We start from the raw sequence: 20183 nt of genomic DNA on the forward strand, positions 1-20183 counted from the left end.
GATCGCGACCGCAAAATATAATTCCTCTAAAGTGCCTTTTTTAACTATTTTTAAACTGCACACCAAGAAGAACCTGAGGATAAAAACTTTTGGACAATCTTGGTCAATTTCTCGCATAGGCTTTATGTCTCAACCGAGCTAACGCAGAGTGCTATGGGTGTAAAAATTTAAGTAATGATTTGAGTACTACGTTCTATTTATTTCAGCCCTTCAATCTGAAAAATGCAGAAATGAGCCACACTTTTACAAGCCATTATTTACTAAGCTTGACCCTCCGCTATAGGCGACAATGGGGCAAAGTGGGACACTTTGTTACTTTTCGCCTCGGAGCCTTTAACCGTGCATTAAAATTACATTGATATTTTACTTGCGTGACCCACCACGCGTCCACAAAAACTCAACAGATGGCTGACAAAATTGGTCGTTTCCGAGCTCAAAAAAGGACTGCGAAGTGAACCTTGGCAAACGGGACCACAGCCGAAAAGGAGCGATTTTCTGCAGGTCTCCCTGGTTCAGTACTGCGTAGGGCAACCGAAAAATCGCCCTGGATTACTTAAGCATTTGTTTATTACAATAAGTTATTCGTCTTAACGTTTGAAGCATTTAGGAGGGTTTGCTCCTCGTGTTCTTCAAGTGAAATTCTCTTAGCAGCAGGCTTCAAGGGGGGAAGGAGGGGAGGCGGGGGAGTTATGTCATGGTTTTATGAGGGGCCTAAATTAAAGATATTTAATTTGTGGCTCGCTAAAAAACACTAACCTCGTTTTATCGATCTCTAGGATTGTCTGAACGTACAAAAAAAAAAAACATTGACTAGTTATTGGCGCAAAGAAGACAAGAAGGAAGCTCAAGAAGTGCCGGCGCAACCAAACCTTTTAGGGCCCGTAAAGAGGCCCGCCACAAAATAGTAAATAAAATGACAGAGCGGAAAAAGAGGAACTGCACAATGGTTCTTTGAAAACTAAGCAGTAGACTCTTTCCTGTTAGTAATAATGGTTTTTTGCCCAAATACATTCTGACAATGCAGCAAGCTCTGTTGATTTCGACCTGCAGTCACGTCGAAAAGCTTCCCTTCAGGTTCTGCGATCGAATCAAATCGCTCGTCTATTCGACAGAGACGAAGGGTGAGAGCCGCAGCTGCGACAGTGAAACAGAAAAAAGTTGTCAGGAAGGCAGGGAATTATAAACGATTGCATAGACAGCCAATACGCAAACCCTGGCTGTTGAACTGCCTGTAGACTGTAGCGGGTCATGGAGCAAAGCAGTGCCGGTTTCTGCCAGGCTACAGTGTTTATGATGAAGATTTGGGTGGTAAATATTGTATATACATTAGGAAAGTATGTTTTAGGGAATTCTTTGCAATGTTGAGTAAAATAATCTTTGAGTAGCGTGTCTCATTCTGCCCCGGATGTTGGGGGAAGATGAAGATGACAGATGGCCGACAATAGAACATTTAAAATTTTTTAATATACAATTTTACTGCGTCCTGCCTCAGCTGTCCTGCCTATATTTACTGATAGCGATGGTGGGCGGCAGTGAATGATTCTGTAATATTTGTTTGTCGCTGTTTGCGACTGAGAAAAAGAAAGCGATGATTTGGAAATGTAGTCCGCGTTTTGCCCCACCCTCCCCCTCTATGTGAGGTATGAATGCGCTCCTCGCTAAATATTATTTAATCTCCCGCTTGACTGCGGTGTTCAGACGAACATAGGATGACAGAGGTGCACTGATTGCTGCTATTGGTAAAAGCGTGCATTCACCGAAAATAAAAGCACTCGGGGAAGTGAGGCTCGAATGGCCAGATGGCGAAATCGTTCGCAGGTCTCGAACTGTTTCAGAATGTTTGTTCGCAGCACGAAGCCCTTTCACTGGTGATAAGCACGGTGTCAGTAACCTCACCACCCTTCCTTGATTGCCCTCGCAGCAAGCCAATCAGCGCCAAAATTTGGTTTCGTATCCTCGAAAACTATGGCCACCACAAAACCTCGTGAGCATCAGAATAGTTCAAGAACCGTGCATTTCTACCTGTCAATTGAGCATAAGCTTGATCAAGGCAAGCGCCCAACCGGAAAGAGATTACCAATGATCAGATGTAATTTTAAGCTGCCTGGCGATTGTCTCTAGCGCAGTGACCGCTTCTGGTAGCGCCTGTCGCTGAGGTTCAATACCACGGTCTTTCAACCTCAGCGAGCAATATTTTTATCTGTGCACGCACAGCGACCCCCGGGGGCGGTGTCCCGTATTGCAGTTTGTTTGGCTAACGTCGGGATGGCACAAGAAGTATGTGAGAACTTGATGGGGAAGAAGGTTGTGATTGAGATTGCGACACCCACCTTTAGTAACAACGTTTCTTGTGGGTCGGCAAATGTATCGGTATTAAATTCGCAGAAGACTGTGAGCGCAGCACGCTGACAGCTCCTAAATAGAGACTGCCGCCGGTCGACAGCAACTTTTTGCAGCTCGAACATGGAAAGACAAAATGTAGGTCTGGTCGGGTCGAGGGGAGAGAAGGTGACGGACACAGCGTTCCCTGATAACTTATGACCCTGATGATGATGTTAACCAAATAGAACACAACAAGGATGAAGGCAGAAGCGATGGGACTTTCTTAAATGCAAAAGCACCACTTCACTAGCAATTCTGAAGAAGCCGATGGGTCTCTGAAGCCTCGACCTTTGACTTTTTGACCTTCGAGTTGAAATGACCTTGGCTTAAATTGACTGCCGGTGACCTTGGGTGTGCCTGGGTAGAAGACAGGTGGGACTTAGTCTTGAAATGGAATTGGGCCGCCTCCAAAAATGGGGTTGCCCACCCCTGAAATATGGGGCGCCCACCAGCAATCTGAAAATCGAATTTACCCACTTTCGGAACGAGCTGAGGCACCCTCGAAATGGGCTGGCCCACTCCGCAATTTGGGTGGCCCACCGGAAATCTGAGCATCGATTCCACCCACATTGGGAACCGGGCTAAGGACACCCATAAAACGGCTTGGCCCACCTCTGCAATTTGGGTGGCCAAGCAGAAATTTGAAATTGAGTTGATCCACGTTCGGTAGCGAGCTTAGGGATCCCTAAAATGGGCTTCGTCCGCCCCTGAAATTTGGGTGGCTCACCGAAAATGTGAAAATTGGATTTACCCACGTTCGGTGTACCTACGACCCTAAAATACCTGAAAATGCCATTTTCAGTTACATTTGACCAGTTACTAGAAACACAAGAGAAAAGGCGATTTCTGTCCCCCGGGGTTTTTCTATAGAAAGGTGCAAACGTACGGAACTATAGAACGGATACATGTATACGAAGTAGATTTCCTTTTTGTATATGAATTTTATTCTACCTGAAGAGCAAGAAAATTATGGCGTCTGAAAAAAACCGGTGGAACTGAATATTTGCTACGAAGCCATAATTCTAGTTCAGTAAATATACGCCAAAGTTAGGAATAAAACACGCGAAAACCCGATTACGCTATGTTGCTGAGAAAACGGATCCCAAGTATATCGAAGAATGCATGGCAAGTTTAGGTCTACCCTGCGCCCTTTAGCAATACCAGGCGGACGCATATAATACGGAACCTTCAGGTGCGGGGCTCATTAGCCCAAGTGTAGGTTTGCGGCATGTGATTCCTTTAATTATCATTAAGCTGAGCTTTACTCCCGTATGTATTCAGGTGGCCGAGATATGAAGACAAAGGCAAACAATTTTTCTATCTACAGATGTAGCACAGCGTGCTGCATCTGTAGTGCCGGGCAGCACTAATAAGCATTTGACGATTAAACAGAAAATCGCCTTCACGATACGACAGCGCCATCTGAGCTGAGAAGCACGCGCTCAAAGGTGGAAAATCCCCGGGCTGTTCTCGCAGACATGGCGACAGCGTGCTGCGCGGTCGTAGTCACGGCCAGTACACGTGTGCATCGCTCTCTGGAAGAGATCGGTTTCTGTCGTCCGGTCTGTCACCAGAAGCTTTCCGTTGTGCGTCTTGGCGCACGTTCGCCGCCGACCGTCCCGGTAGAAAACCGAGCCAGGCGCTGCGTGCAGTTCGACATCCGGTCCCACGCTGGCCGACTCACGCCACCGGCGCTGCCCCATTGTCGATGTTCGGTCTTCTTGAACTCTCAGTTCAATAATCATTACCGAAAGTGCGTGGAAAGCCACCGCTGGCACGGTCTACGAGTGGAGCCTACCAAGTGAAGCGATGGGTGCAGCAGTTGAAATGGGATTTCAAGTGGGATCGGGCGACGACAAACCAGGAAACCGATGCCTATCAAGGCTACCAAACATCAATGACAGACGTCCGGCCGCAGTACCAATAGAAGAGTGCAGCCGGATGATTTTACCATGTGCGAATTGAATTGTTATCGTCAGCAATACAAGTACTGATAATCGCTGCAACAGGCTATATGCCACAGAAAGAACGCCTGGAAGCCTCGTATCTAATGCAAAGGCCATCGTTTAAAGATGGCGCAAAAGACAACTTGACCAATCATTTTCAATAAGCCAGGTGATTTTTTTAGTATTAAACAGAGAATCTGAATGTTTATCTTAATTAAATGGTATGAAATGATATCATTTGCTGCTTCATAGCTTTGCAGTATATTTACTTCACCTCCCGCTTGTGAGTCGCGCTGAATTTTCCTTCTCCACACCTACAAACTCCTAATTCGTTGAGAACTACGTGTGTGCCTCAGCTTGTCGCCTATTATAATACAAATGAATGAAGCCAACGAGCCAGACAATTGGTTTCCTTCATATGCATGTCATTAACGAGCCACTAATTATTTTATTAAAACATCCGAGCATAGATCGGCTGTAATAGGAAAGAAAGCCGAAGCGTGATGGCGGTATAGGACAAGCTGCCGGTGGAAACAAAAATTAAACCAAGGGCAAGCAAATTGACAGTTGCGGTTAATACCTTGTGCTTCTCTTGCCCTGATTTGTTTTGCTGCAATGCAAAGAATCCGAAATCAACTTCACTTCAGAAAAGACTCTGTCTAATGCTAACTGGCGCATGTCTGGTTCAAAATGAGACTCCCATTTAACAAATTTAGATCCAGCTTGCTTCCCACGCCTTCTTCAAACGGCGGCCTTCATACTGCTAGTGTGAATTCACGGGCGTTTTTTCCTTCCATGGTCGGAATGATGCAGCACTCATGAGCATGCGAATCGTTTCCGAAATGAATAAATTCCTGACCCGCACTAATTGTGCGGGTTTTGTATGCACTCGCCTGTTTGTGTATTTTCTCCGCGTTCTAAACATTGATTGTACCACCCCCCCCCCCTCCCCCTCTATGGAATCCCCACACGGGCCTTTAGGGTAACTGAATAAAATAAATTTGCCGGTTGTCATGTTTTCGTTTAATACACTTGTCGCCAGCTATTTCGACTTGATGCCGTGTAATAATCCGTGTTTTACACCTCTTTTGCTACCCCGTCTCAACTGAGTTCCCACGTGTAAATTAATGGTTCAAATTGGCAATCTGTTGCAAATGGTGCCAGTGGGCCCCGGCTGCGCAGATTTGGCTTCATTTGCAGAATGCGCGTGTTGGGCCCTTTCTGCAGTTTAAGCGGATAGAATAAATTCTTGTTGTCGGGTTGGGAGGATCTTCTCAAATGAGAGTGTTATCAAATAAGCCAGTACTGAAAGGCAGCAATCCACCAAACAGGCGACTAGAGACGCAATCGCGAAAAAGAAATCAATCTCATAATCGCGGTCAAAAACGTCCGTGTACGTGCTGCACTTTTATGTCACTTAAGGCAAAACTAACTGCTCAAACCTGCAAAGGACTCCACGGGCTGCCAGGATTGAGGCGTTTGTGTTTCTGTGCAAGTTGTGGTGCCATTTTACACCCCCCCCCCCCCCCCCCAACTATAAATGAAGTGTCGTTGATAACGCATTTAGTATCAGTCATATTCTGAACATTAAACATTAGCAGTATAAAAATATCTTAGAAGCCGCAGGAGGCCCGTGAGCGAACATTCCACAAAGTACATTCTTTTATCGCTACAATAGCAGATCGCTACAGGCGACCAAAACACGAAAGTTATATGCATGTGCAGGTAGCGCCAGTGCAGAAGGGGACAGATTAACCGCATCAAACCAATGATTATTCCATAAGTACCAAAGAAAAGCACACTCCTTTCTTTGCTCTAAATAGCTCTCCTCTGCGCGGATAATAACCAAGAAACCATTTAGACGTCAGAGGAGAAGTTATTGGAGATGCCTGCACGTCCTCATGTTGTGTATTTTTTGGCACGGAATCGCAACCGCTGGTCTACGTACAAATGGTACAAGGCCACCCACAGATCTTAGCTCTATGAAACAACTTTAGGAGCTTACCTTGATGCCCCTGAATGTGGTGTCGGCGCCTTGTCTCCCGGTTTGTGCACTGCTCTTCCCTCTGGCTGCAATCCGCCTGGTGCGTCAGTATGGGCCACGTCATGTTCACGTGGTCCTGAGAGCAAAAAATATGCCGAGCAGCAGAGGCAGCAGTCAGTGAAAGAAGACGCGCCGTCGCCGATTCTTTTTTCTACCTCTGTGCTGGGCGGCTGAGGCGTCTGCAATTCGACGGGGTGATGCGGAACGAAGGGTGTCAGGTGACGCTGTCTAACAACACAAAATCATCCGCCCTAGAGAAGCAGCAGAATCGCAGGCCAGGCCTGTATAACGCTCTTGCCATGGCAGGGCCGTTCGTACTTGTGATCAACGCAAATATGGAGCCCAACTCGTGTCAGCATATGCCTTATTCATAATCTGGAGCAGGGTGCTTATCTGACGCTAAGACTGTTACTGACAATGAAAGGCTCCAGGTCAAATTGAGACATTTCAGGCTTCGAAAACGACTAATAAACTTGATTTTAGTTGCACCGTGCATCCTATGTAAAAGCAGCCAGTTAAGGATAAGACATGTATCACACTATTAAATAATAAAGTAAGAAGGGAATTAAAGGTTGCAACAGCAAAAGCGCACAATCGACGCCAGAAGGGTCCTGTTTCTCCAAGAGCCACCAAGCGATTGCATTTTTTTGGGCAAGGTCAGGTGTTGGTAATGTGGCGAATTGGAGACTTTATTTGCCTCAGTTCCGATTGTGTGTGGATCAGTGAACGCAGGCTCATCCAGTACAAGGGCCAAATAAAGGTATTAAAAGATGCGCAGGGTACCTACAAGCTTTCGATAACCTAGGCTTCCGCGAGTTCGAACAAAAATTTGGTAAACCTATTAGCAGTTAACGCGAAAACACTATTCATAATAAGGGAGTAATTACACAATAGCATTCTCTAGAGCGCGGTTACACTGCAACAAAGGAAATCTGTTCAGCTTCTTCAGAAACCTCGTAGCTGAAAAAAAAAGAAACTCCGCTACTACTCCCTTATTTCTTTGTTACTTATCTACACCCCCCTGGGGAATTCCCTTAAACATAGGAGCTAGGAGACTGCATGTCAGCGCTGCATAGCATGAGGGGCATTATGAGACGAAAAGCTGGTAGGTTGTGTACATAGGCATACGCCTGAATTCACTATTTCGGAAACCTCGTCACTCAAGTAGTAGGGCTTCCTGTAATCCACGGATTTTATCCGTCATTTACTAACATGTACTCAAGATATTCTCATAGGTATTTTTATCTGTAAGGGGAAAAAGCGTAATGTAGAGCAAGCGACAGAATTCGTCGGAGGTGGAAATTTCTTCCGAGTGCTTGAAAGTAAAGCCGAGAAGACAACAGAGATGCGCAGATATTTCTGTAGATATACAGGACAGCGACGGAGGAGACATCATATTAGAGAAAGAAACTGACACCCTGTGTACGAATAATGTATGATCTCAAGCGCGCCGAAACCAGAGAAGTGTGATAAAACCATAGTATTTCATTAGAAGGGTGGCACTTAGAGAATAAAAAAATAGCATTGACCGCTTAGATTATTGTACCTTCCTCACAAGATATGCGCGAAGGTAAAAGCTGAAATGATCAGAGGAGCCTTAGTCTTCAATCAACCACAACAGCTGGATTTTTAAAAAAGCGCCTTTTTTAAAAATCCAGCTGTTGTGGTTGATTGAAGTCTAATCGATCATTCTCGCGCCATCGATCAATTGATCAGAAATTATCAGAATATAAATCGTCCTCTAACATAGCTTTCATAGATTGCATAAATCACTGTAGCCTCCCTCCTCGTTATATGTAAACGTGAAATGGACTGGAGTAGATCCGTAGGCTCCTAGGTGATGGCAACTGCCCACGAGCATTGGCCACGAACTTGGATTGTAGAACAAGACCTGGCTGCTTTCACGACTCCACGGGCTTACGCACCTTTTCTTAGCTGGACAGTATGCTCGGTTTCCTTCGCCGCTTTGGAGCTTAACGTGCAGCTGCGTGGAGGCAATCGTTTTTCTTTTTAGTTTTTGGGAACGCTGTACCCCATGTCTCGCTGCTTTCGCTGTTTGACTCACTGTCGAAAATATTCGGTTCTCAGAACAAACGCTTGAAAGTGGAAAAAGGGCAAGATTAAGAATAAATAGCCAGCTGGAATTATTTAGAACACTCAGCGACAGTGACTGCGGAGATGACCAAGTGGTCAAATGTGGCAGCAAAACAAAGCTTCCTTTCTCTTGCCGCCGTTGATTCGAGGGTGTACTAAAGAATAAAGTACGATAAAGTCCACACCGAAAGCGGTTACACGGAGCCCTTCCCCGGAGGATAAGGAGCTTCGCCTTACCTGACCAGATGTAAGTGGTCCTAAGACCGAAATGAGGTCACAGGTCATCACGTTACCAGCGCCAGGAAGATGCCTGTTGAGATCAATGTGTTGGTTAAGTTACCACAAAGTCTATAGGTTTTAGCGATTAGCGAAATACAGGAAGCAGCACGGCGAGAGCAAAGCCATGCCCAACAATACTGGACAAAATCATTTTTGAACGAGAAAGAGTTTTGTGCGCAATTTTTTTATACATCGCAAGAGTTCACTATAACAATCAATATATCCGCAGGTCTCCCATCGGCAAGATTGTATTTGTTTACTACTATTTTCTTTGGTATGGTAAGAAGCGTTCCCCTTTGGTTTTCTATGGCAGTCCTAACTGCTGTATGCGAGCGAATTTAAAACTTTAAGAGAAGGATTTTCCTACACATCGGAAGAAAAGACCATGACCCTCAATATTTGTATAACACTACCTTACAATTTTCCAATATTCACAATTTTTGCGCAAGAATTTTGGACAAGGAGAGGTCTCAGTGAGTTGAGCACGTTTTGCAGACGATCGTAAACACATGGAAAATTTCTTTCTGGTGTATAGCATACTCAAGGAAAGCTTCAGAATGTTTCTAGGAAGTTCTTCATGTCTTGCTTGAGATTCGCCGTGACTTCGGGCGATGTCTCCCGTAGGTTTATTTTTAAGAATGGGAGCTGAACATAAAACATTTGATGCATCACAGCATTAGATTCGATAGGAGCATTGGTAATCACGCGAGCATTGTGCTTTCATGGTGTAGAAGAGACGCGTAATGGGGCCAGCAAATATACGCGCTGTAATGAAGTTACTGGTGTGTCCCTAGGTATATAAAGGACTGCACAGAATGGTCGTAGTTCTGCACAGGAAAAGTTATTAAATACAAGTCAGGAAGGGTGACGCATTCTCGCCACTACACTTAATCTCGTGCTTTCAAGTGGTATTCAGATCTGTCGGAGTGAGAAAATTTGGGGCGCAAGTGACGGGCGAAAACCTGAATAACATATGAGTCAGTGATGCCATTGTGCTCCTTAGAAAGTTAGGGAAAGAATTACAGGCCATCAAGAATTGCAACTTCATGTGCAATCGATGATGCAGATAAATTTTGACGCAGATCTTCGCATTTAAGGATGCGAAGACACTTCTGTGCGTAGTATCAGCCCGATGTTGCAGAAATCGCTTTCTGTAAGTTTCCTCAGGATGTCGTCATCCTGTTTTTTTCTGCGCTAATTTTGCAGTCATTTTATGCGCTTCTTCAAAAGATCACCAGTCGTTGTTCCAGTTACCGCCAGTGAGGGCACCACGATTTCCAAGCCCCGCCGCGCTTCCGGGAAGTGATACTCGGCTTCGTGGATGAAAAACTGCCATTGAATTTCTCAAGTTCTTACCTGCCGTTATGCATGGCATGTATCGATATCCACCCTGAAAGGCAATCCATAGTTTGCCTCTTTAAAGACAGCCATGAAGGAGAATTGTCACTGCGGACTGATCAACGCCACCGCAATGATTACGCTGCGAACATGCGTTCTCTTTTCGAACATTGCATGGTTGTCCTTCTTGACATTTTAGGAAAAGTGAAGGGTGAAGGGAAGTGAAGGGAAGGAAAATAGATAGCAGATATGGCTCTTGGTTCAGGTTGATTACGAGAGAGACAGAGCGAAAACAAAATTATATTAAATAAGTTCAGAGGAATCCCTCTAAAAATACTCACCGGCAAAGCCGTCGCTAGATAAACTAAATACAGCAGCTCTCCAGCTATGTTGATGCAGGGACAAGTGATGTAGGAAGGTAGCTGGCGTTCATATTTTGTTTGTCTTACTTCTTTCACTGCTGCCCCTAAACCACCTATAATTCTCTGCTTATTTCCAGAGCCTGCAACAGCCAATTGTCGAATTAAAAAAATTCCCTGATTCATACAGTATTTACGGCTGCTGTCTCACTCAATCTGAGACAATAAATGCCTTCGAAAGTAAATGCTTTACAACGGGGCTTGATTGTTTCACCTATAAATTTCAGATATGCATTGAATATGACACTGAGAAAGGATAGCTACGCGCGGGTGGTGTTTCCGATTTCGAGCCGTTTTAGGAATTCAATTGAAATTTTCAGCAGATCTTTGAATGAGGGAGGCTAAACAATTCAAGGTTTATCATCGGTCTGGTGAACAATATTTTCGGATTAACAAATTCGCTTCATAGAGTTGTGTGGTTCCCTCGTAGACGGCAGTCTTTTCTCTCATTTTTGTCATGTCCTAGATTGCGCGCTCTATGCAGATTATCTAGAGCTGGTCACGTTGCATTAACCTGCGCCGTAAAACCTCTAATTTTTTCTGAAAAAAAAAATGCGATGTGTTCTACCACAACCTGGGCTTAACCGTTTTGGAGTGGATTGAATTGCATTGGATTGGATTGGTTTGGATTGGATTAGATTAGATTGTATAACCGATGCATCACCACAAGTCTAACCACAAGCACCACCACCAGCTACACTACCAGCTGTACCATGGCGTAGGTACGGATATTGCTTTCGCAATTACCGGGCTTAACCAAGCTAAGCCACAGCGAATTTTTTTTCGCGAGAAAATCTCTTCATGTGGGTCGGGCTTTAGAGGAAAGGAGAGAGAGACCGGTTTCCAACTTATCCTTCGAATCGTTCCAGTTCGAGTTTGGTTCCAAGATGGCGAAAAACAAAAGGATCGGTTCAGTATTGGTTGCGTGAGAAAATACGCGTTTAGTTCCGGTTTCGGGATCTAGTTCGGAGCCCGGTTCGACACCCTGTTCGCATACAATGCAGCTTTCTTGAGCTGGATTTAAATTATTACTTTTTAACCCTTGGTGCTTGATTGTCGAATCCTCTTCACCTGGAGCCTTGAGCAGGCCGGCCACAAAGCTGTGACCTATCGCGGCAAGGCCACAGGAGAGACACATATTTGTCACGGTGCCCTCCACCTCACGAAAGGCACGCGAAGCAGATGTGGACCTTCCTTTAGAGAGGACGTATAAGAAATTTCGCTTGCTGAAGCCGAACGCCCAATCCGCGAAAGAAAGCGCCATGGAAAGGTGCATGGTTGAGTATTAGCCAGGCTAGTCTGATGGTCTGGGGTGGCTGTAAAGGCACTGTTCGCGAGTGGTTTCGAATAAAAGAAAAAAAAAATGCTGCATGCAGCATTTCTTGAACAATGTGTCGCTCAGGCCTGATTGTTAAAAAATGTCGACCTTTAAAAAAATTGCCCATTCAAAATTGGAAATGCCAGCGGGAAAAAAAGATACGGAATTCCACCAGACCGAGAGGCGCGTTCTTCTGATTATGGGGCAAGGGGACAAAAAGGAAGGTTTAGTATTGAGATCGCTTCAAGCTGGTGACGAATAACCGACATGTAGAGAGGGGTTGAATGCTTCGCAATCAGTCTCGCGTCCCTTCCCAACAGGCATCAAGCGTTGTTGAAGCGTTGTTTCGATACAGTATACGACGGATGGCTTCTTGCTATGCCTAGGCATCTTTTTATTTGCACTGCGAGCCTCTGATTGGCGCGTCTTCTCGGGCAGCAACATGCCGAGGCTATTCGGCAGCCCATAAGGTTGGCGGCTGCAATCCTCCATAGCGAGACCGGACGACTACGAATCATGTCCGCGCGGCGTACTTATGCTTCGGTTTGCTCTAATCAAGCGGTGAAAAATATGCTACTATGCTACAGCAAGTTTAACCAGCGCAGGTTTCTTGGTTACTTAAAAAGGGCTGAGGGTGCGAAGTAACGTCGAATGGCCGCTTTCGCCTTTTAATTGTTGTTAAAGAATACTTAGTTCCATATTTTTTTCTTCATGCACTTTCTGTTCGCACAAACAAAAAGTGACAACAGACAAAGAGAGCAGCGTTTTTGCGCAGCCATTTTCTGTGAAATATTACAAGAATACCCAATGTGCACGCAGTCTCTCTTGTATTACTTTCATTCAGCTTAATTTGACTGAAATTTCTCTTTGGAGATGAATAACTAGTGACAAGCGAAATTCTTATGCAGTTCTTCTGTGACAATAAAAAAATATAGGCCTGGCATTTCCGATTAATCCTAAAGCTCGACCCGTCGTTCCCGTTGTTCTCCGGCAAGGTTAGCTCTGTGCTGTCACGAGTAAGGGCGTTGAGCGGTGGTCCTTCTGTGTGGCGTAGTGGTACTGTGATCTTAATTGCGACGAAATGCTTTCTAAAAGATATTTTTTTCTAACTCTAGAAACGCGCCTCGACAGCCTGACGACGCCATCTCTTGAGAGAAGCAGCGCTCAGCGACGGAAAAACCCCCAGAAGGGCGGTTGTCGCCGCCTTAGCGGCTGCGCGCTTGTCGACAGCGACTGCCGACTACATGAATCGATTGTTTTCTGCGACAGGTCACCTTCTACCATCCGGCCTGTCATATGACCACTTCCTTCACGCGCTGAGCGCGTACATGTGCCGCACGTCATCCGAGAGCGAACCGAGCCATAGGTACGCCGCGCGGACGTCATCCGTAGTCATCCGGTCTCTCGATGGAGGATTCCAGCCGCTCTCCTATTGGCTGCCGATCAGCCACGGCATGTTGCTGCCCGAGAATATGCGCCAATCAGAAGCTTGCGCCTCAAGAAGAGAGATGCGCAAGCGTAGCAAGAAGCCGCGCGTGGTATACTCTATCGCACCAACGCCCCGACAACGCTTGGTGCCCGTTGGGAAGGGACGCGAAACAGATTAAAAGCATTCAAATGCTCGCTACATATCAGTTAGTCGCCATGAGCTTGGAGCGATGGCAATACTAAACCTTCCTGTTTGCCCACATGCCCCATCATCAGATGAAGGTGCCTCTCGGTCTGATGGAATTACCCTATCTTTTTTCACGCTGTCATTTCCAATTTTTAAAGGGGAAATTTTTTAAAGGTCGAGAATTTTTGACAATCCGTTGGCCCTGAAACATTTTCCAAGAAACGCTATATTGTTTTTACTTTTACATTTTTTTAAACATTTTTTTTTTACTTTTATCCGAAATCGCTCGCCAGACAATCAGTCTCGCGAGGCTACAACACCACCGTGCACCCCTACAAGGCACTTTCTTTCGCGGATTGGGCGTTGGACTTTCGTCAGCCAAATTTCTTATACGTCCTCTCTAAAGGAAGGTCCACATCTACTTCGCGTCCAGCTCTGGAAAGCTGCATTGTATGCGAACAAGGTGTCGAATCGGTACCAAACTTCAGCCCGAAACCAGAACTAAATGCACATTTTTGCCGGCAACTAATACTAAAGCAAACCATTTGTTTTTCTGCATTTTGGAATCAAACCCGAACTAGAACGATTCGAAGGATCCGCTCCAAACCGATTCAGGACACGGTTCAGCCCAAGTTTTGGTACAACACATCGCATTTTTTTTCAGTAAAAATAATAGGTTATACATGGACTGAAAAGTGAATATTGGCTGCAAAGCCATATATCTAGTGCAGGAAAAATAAGCCAAAATGAAGAATGAAATATGCCGAAATCCGTATGACCTACATTGCTGAGAACACGGGCCAAAATTTACCGAAGAATGGATGGGAAGTATAGGCATAATTTGCGTATTTAAAGAAACCCTGGTGGGCGAATACAATGCGGAACGCCGAAGTACGGGGCTCATTAGCCCAAGCGCTGATTTCCGGTATCATACTGCAGTAATAATCATTTAGCTGAGCTTTACTCCCGTGAGTGCTCAGGTGGCCGAGATATGAAGGCAAAGGCGAATACTTTTAATATCCCTGCCACCTGTTGCGCTTCCTGGTGTATCTCGAGCGCCGAGCAGACCATAAGCATGCGATCAATTAATGGGAAAATCGCCTTCACGATACGACAGCGCCATCTTTGCTGACAAGAACTGCGCTCAAAGGTGGAAAATCTCCAGGTACTGTTCTCGCAGACGTGGCGACCGTGTGCTGCGGAGTCGTAGTCACGGACAGTGCACGTGTGCATCGCTCTGTGGTAGAGATCGGTTTCTGCCATCCGGTCTGTCACCAGAAGCTTTCCTTTGTGCGTCTTGAGCGCACGTTCGCCGCCGACCGTATTGGTAGAAAACCGGGCCAGGCGCTGCGTGCAGTTCGACATCCGGTCTCTCGCTGGCCGACTCACGCCACCGGCGCTGCTCTGGGCTGCCATTGGCTGCCGAGCTGCCTCGGCGTGTTGCTGCCCCTGCCGGGGAACCAATGAGCTGGTCGTACACGAGAAGAAACAAAGAACTCGTGTACGCTGGCGATGAAATGAAACTCTTGTTCCTTTTCGATGGTCAGCTCGAATATTTTAGGGCTGCTGAACTATCAATTTTTTTTTTTCAAATCTGCGTTATGCAGAACATACACGGCCTTTGCGGAGCTAGGATTACTCGAGTGCATAGGGACATGCGGATGCTGGTGAACCTTTGTGGAAGTAAGATCCCACTATGAGCGAGCTACTAAAGAACTGGACGTAGTTCACGCCAGCAGCAAGTTTTTTTTAATACTATAGCGTACTTGGTTTATAATAATAATAATAAATTATCTATTTGAAAAATTACATAGTACAAATACGAGCCTGCCCAAGCTAACAATGGGCTTGTGGGGCAGTGCTCGGCAGAATGGAGCAAGTCAGAGAACGGCACAGTTAATCAATAATGCACAAATTTAGAATGAAACTAAGGAAAGGCAGTGAGAAAGGACGGGGGAAAATAAAAGGAAAAAAAAAAGAAAAGAAACAAAATTAGACATACAAATCAAAGATCACAGATTTCACTTCTTTCCGAGTGCTGAAACATAAAACATGATCTGGCAGGTCGTTCAACACATCAGGTACATAAAAGGCACGGACACGTGTACCATATCTTGTGCGTACTCTGGGCAAGGTAAAGCGGTCGCGCGGACGTAATGCTCTGGCGGGGACATGCGGGAGGCAGAACTCATTGTTCCATATATACATAAGGATCACAGTTTCTTTGAATAATAGCCTGAACGAAGGCATGTGCGAGCATTAAAAAGATTGGAATCATTAGTAATGTGCACACCATACATCACGGCCCGAATTATAGATTTTAGGAAAGAATTCACTTTGTTGCGCCAAAACACTGAACAAAAATAAAAAGAACAAATTCCATATCACAGCACACTGTACGCCAATGCATGTGCTATTGTTTTTCTTATGTAAATTGGGCATAGTGCTTTAATAGAATATAGCAGGCAGGCTATTTTGCGCAGCCTTTCACAAACTTTAGCCAAATGTGTGTTCCAGGAAATGTTAGAATCGAAATGGACACCCAGATAATTCACACTTGAGAGGTATGGAATAGGAGAGCAAGAGCAATTGTTACACAGAGGACAATGAAGAAACACTGGAGTGATGACAGAAACAGATTTCAGCGGATCGTGAAAACAGACTAATTTAGTTTTATTTTGGTTAATAGAAATTATGTTGTTACGGTACCAACTGATAACATTTACAGTGTCAGTTTGTAATTCAGCTACGGCTTGATGGTAATTATTATGACGCGATACTAAAAACGTGTCATCTGCGTATTGAAACACCCGACAGTGAAAAATTGCTTGACTGAGATCATTAACGTACAGGTTGAATAAAAGGGGAGCTAAAATCGACCCCTGGGGAACTCCAGCGGTCAACTGTCTAAGTTTGCTTTTAATATTTCCGAAAACTACTACTTGGATTCGACCGTGCAAATAATTCTCAAGGAAAGTTAGGAAGGGCCCTCGGAAGCCATAGCTATGAAGTTTACGAAGTAATATTTCATGATTTACGGAGTCAAAAGCTTTTGATACATCTAGAAATAAAGCACAAGCGAATGCACTACTTTCGAGAGTACTATTAAGGAAATCGGTTAATTCATCTAATGCTACCTAGTGCCACGCCCGCAAGTAAATCCGTATTGATTAGGCGACAGTATGTTGTGCGCATCAATGAAGCTCTGCATTACGTTAAAAATATGTTTTTCAAGTATCAGAGCAATGCACGAAAGTATCGAAATGGGTCTGTAGTTTGTGACAACATTAACCTGTCCGCTTTTGAAAAGAGGAACTACAAGCGCTTCCTTGAGGTCAGGTGGTATTACTTGTGTGGCTATAATGTTATTTATAATTGCTAAAAGAACATTCTTCAGGGCCTAGAAATTTCTGCGAAGGACGTCCACAGACACACCATCTAATCCAACCGACTTGCGCTGTTTGAAGTTGAATAAGATATGACGAATGTCATCTTCAGTACACTCAGGCAGGAAGGCAGACTCAACCACCGATTGTGGCATACAATAACTAGCCGTATTACCGGACCAGCTTGTTGCAGTAGACGAGAAAAAGGAATTAAATTGGTCTGCTAACGTTATAGATGGTGGTCCGAAATTCTTAGCAATAGTTTGGTATGCGCCTTTCCGGGGACGACCCCTTAATTCGTTAAGCACAGACCAAGCCTTGGACGGGTTATTTCTAAATTCAGAAAATTTACCTTGGAAGTGCTTTCGCCTGGCACCTCTAAGCACAGCAGTGACTTTATTGCGAGCCATGTTATAAGCTTCACGAAGATGCTGATTATTAGGGGAGCGACGACAACGCGCCCAGAACAGTTCTTTTTCAGCTATCGCGGTTAGAACATTTCCATTTATCCACGGGCATCCCGGCTTTCGTTGCTTTAAGACGACTATGTTTTTGCAAGAGTGCACTGTCTGCGTATAAACGGTAATAAAAAATTCATACAGGTGACTGGCAGGAACTTTCGCAAGGAAGGATTTCCAATCATAGCGTTGCAACAACAAGTCCAGCTTTCTTTTATCAACAACCTCTATCTGTGATACCGGGTTGTTAGCCGCAGCATACTGAGATGATAGAAAGCTACACCCAACAAAGAAGTGATCGGATAGCTTTTGCTCAATAATAAACGGAAATACCTGGTCTTTCTCAGTGCGAACGTTGACGTGATCTATGCATGAAGACACAAGTGATGCACCCAAAATTTCGACACGTGTGGGAAGGTTGATAATGGATTCTATTCCAACGTCAGCAAGCGTGTTCAAGTAATCAGCTACAATGTGCCGCTCTTTCTTCAGCACGTCAATGTTAACATCACCTATCATGCACACGTGACCAGATGAAAAAGCAAGTAGACGCAATTCACCTACAAACTTTCTGACACTTTGATTTGGCGGCCTATAAATAGCAAGCAATGTGATGGAAAAAGATTTTGTGTGAATACGAAGGGCTAGCGATTCAGCACTTGTGAAGATTATGTTCAGAGGACTTGAAATCCAACCATTTTTAATAAAAATGGCATTTCCACCACCACGGCCGTCTTTGCGCGTCAAAAAATGATTGTGATAACCTTGGAGTTGAAACAGACCAGTATGTTCTTGCCCAATATTAATTTCAGTTAAGACGAAAACATCAGCTAAATCACGTACTGCACCAGCGTGGACACAAAATTCATTCCAGTGCTTCCGAATACTGCGCACGTTTACATGAAAAACAGTGAAAGTGCCTTCGCCTGGTTCTAAAAAAACAGAGAGAGAAGGAAAGTCTCGAAATTGTTCGCACAAAGCCATGAATCAAGGAAAAAGATTACAGCAGACAAAGCGGAGAATAGAAGAGGTCATACTAGACGAGACAAGTCACAAGGGCTCATTATGCGCACAACTGGGTCACGCTCCTTCTTTCGGGCATAAAGTTTGCCATGTTTCACCCATACGAACTTAAAATCGGCCTCCTTGGCCTTAGTCTTTGTCTCCCAGAACAATTCTCTGTTGTATTTCGTCAAGTTTTCGACAAAGAAAACCGAGGGCTCATTAACAACAAATAACAACACCCACCTGCCAAGGACTCCACGGGCTGCCAGGATTGAGGTGTTTGAGTTTCTGTGCAAGTTGCGCTGCCATTTTACACCCCCCAACTACAAATGAAGTGTCGTTGATAACGAATTTAACATCAGTCAGGTTCTCAACATTAAAATGTGTCAGTATAAAAAAATTTTTGAAGCCGGATGAGGTCCGTCAGTGAACATTCCACAAAGTAAATTTTTTATCGCTACCATAGTAAATCGCAACAGGCGACCAAAGCACGAAGTTTGAGGCAAGTGCAGGTAGCGCAAATGTGGAAGGAAACAGATTATCCGCATCAAACTAATGATTATTCCATAAGTACCAGTGAAAAGCACACTTCTTTCTTTGTTCTAAATAGCTCTCCTCTGCGCAATAATAACCAAGAAACAGTTTAGACTTCAGCGAAGAAGTTATTGGAACTACCTACACGTCCTCATGTTGTGCATCTTTTGGCACGGAATCGCAACCACCGGCATACGTGCAAATGCTACAAGGCCACCCCTCAAATTCAACTGTATAGGCTGCAACTTTAAGAGCTTACCTTTATGCCACTTGATGTGGTGTCGACACTTTGTCGCTCGGTTAGTGCACTGCTCGTTCCTCTGGCTGCAATGCGCCTTGTGCGTCGGCATACGCCACGTCATGTTCACGCTGCCCTGAGAACAAAAGATATGCCGAGCAGCAGAGGCAGCAGTCAGTGAAAAAAGACGCGCCGTCGCCGATTCTCTTTTCTACCTCAGTGCTGAGCGGCTGAGGTGTCTGCAAGGCGACTGGGTGACGCGGAACGATGGGTGTCAGGTGACGCTGTCTAACAACACAAAATCATCCGCCCTAGAGAATCAGCAGAATCGCAGGCCAGGCCTGTATCCCACTGCTGCTATGGCAGGGACGTTCCTGCTTGTGATCAACGGAAACACCCAGCCCAACTCGTGTCAGCATATGCCTTATTCATAACCTGGAGCAGTGTGCTTATCCGACGCTAAGCCTATTACTGACAATGAAAGGCTCCAGGTCAGATTGATACATTTAAGGCATAGAAAACGACTAATAAACTTGAATTTAGTTGCACCGTGCATCTTATGCGAAAGCAGCCAGGTCAGGATAACACATGTATCGCACTATTAAATAATAAAGTAAGAAGGGAATTAAAGGTTGGAACAGCAAAACCGCACAATCCACGCCAGAAGGGTCCTGCTTCTCCAAGAGCCACCAATGGATCGGATTTTTTTGGGCAAGGTGAGGTGCTGGTACCATGGGGAATTAACGACTATATTTGGCTCAGTTCCCATTGTGTGTGAATTAGCATACACAGGCTTATCCCGCAAAATGGCCAAATAAAGGTATTAAAAAGATGTGGAGTATACCTACATGCTTTCGATAATCTAAGCTTCCACGAGTTCGAACAAAAATGTGCTAAACCTATTAGCAGTTAACGAGAAAACACTATTTATAATAACGGAGTAATTACACAATAGCATCCTCTCAACCGCGGTTACACTGCCACAAAGGAAATCTGTACAGCTTCCTCAGAAACTTCGCAGTTGAAGAAAAAGAAACTCCCCTACTACTCCCTTATTTCTTTATTACTAATCTACACCACCCTGGAGATTTACCTTAGATATTGGAGCTAGGAGACTGCACGTGAGC

At 44.9% G+C, this 20183-nt stretch overlaps 1 protein-coding gene across 1 annotated transcript in view; it reads right to left on the minus strand.

Annotated features, from left to right (window-relative positions):
- The window catches only part of LOC149354268 (uncharacterized), a 214207-nt gene that overhangs the window by 45190 nt on the left and 148834 nt on the right, over positions 1–20183 (minus strand). The window contains exons 5-7 of the mRNA XM_089583249.1: positions 19078–19192; positions 8704–8776; positions 6334–6448 (exon numbers count right to left, since the gene is read on the minus strand). Of these exons, the coding sequence (XP_089439375.1) occupies positions 6334–6448; positions 8704–8751 (163 nt within the window). The 5' untranslated portion in view covers positions 8752–8776; positions 19078–19192. The remainder of the gene's footprint in view (positions 1–6333; positions 6449–8703; positions 8777–19077; positions 19193–20183) is intronic.

The sequence above is a fragment of the Amblyomma mixtum genome, chromosome 3 (genome assembly GCF_055824585.1).
Source record: "Amblyomma mixtum isolate Tamu chromosome 3, ASM5582458v1, whole genome shotgun sequence".
Lineage (NCBI taxonomy): Eukaryota > Metazoa > Arthropoda > Arachnida > Ixodida > Ixodidae > Amblyomma > Amblyomma mixtum.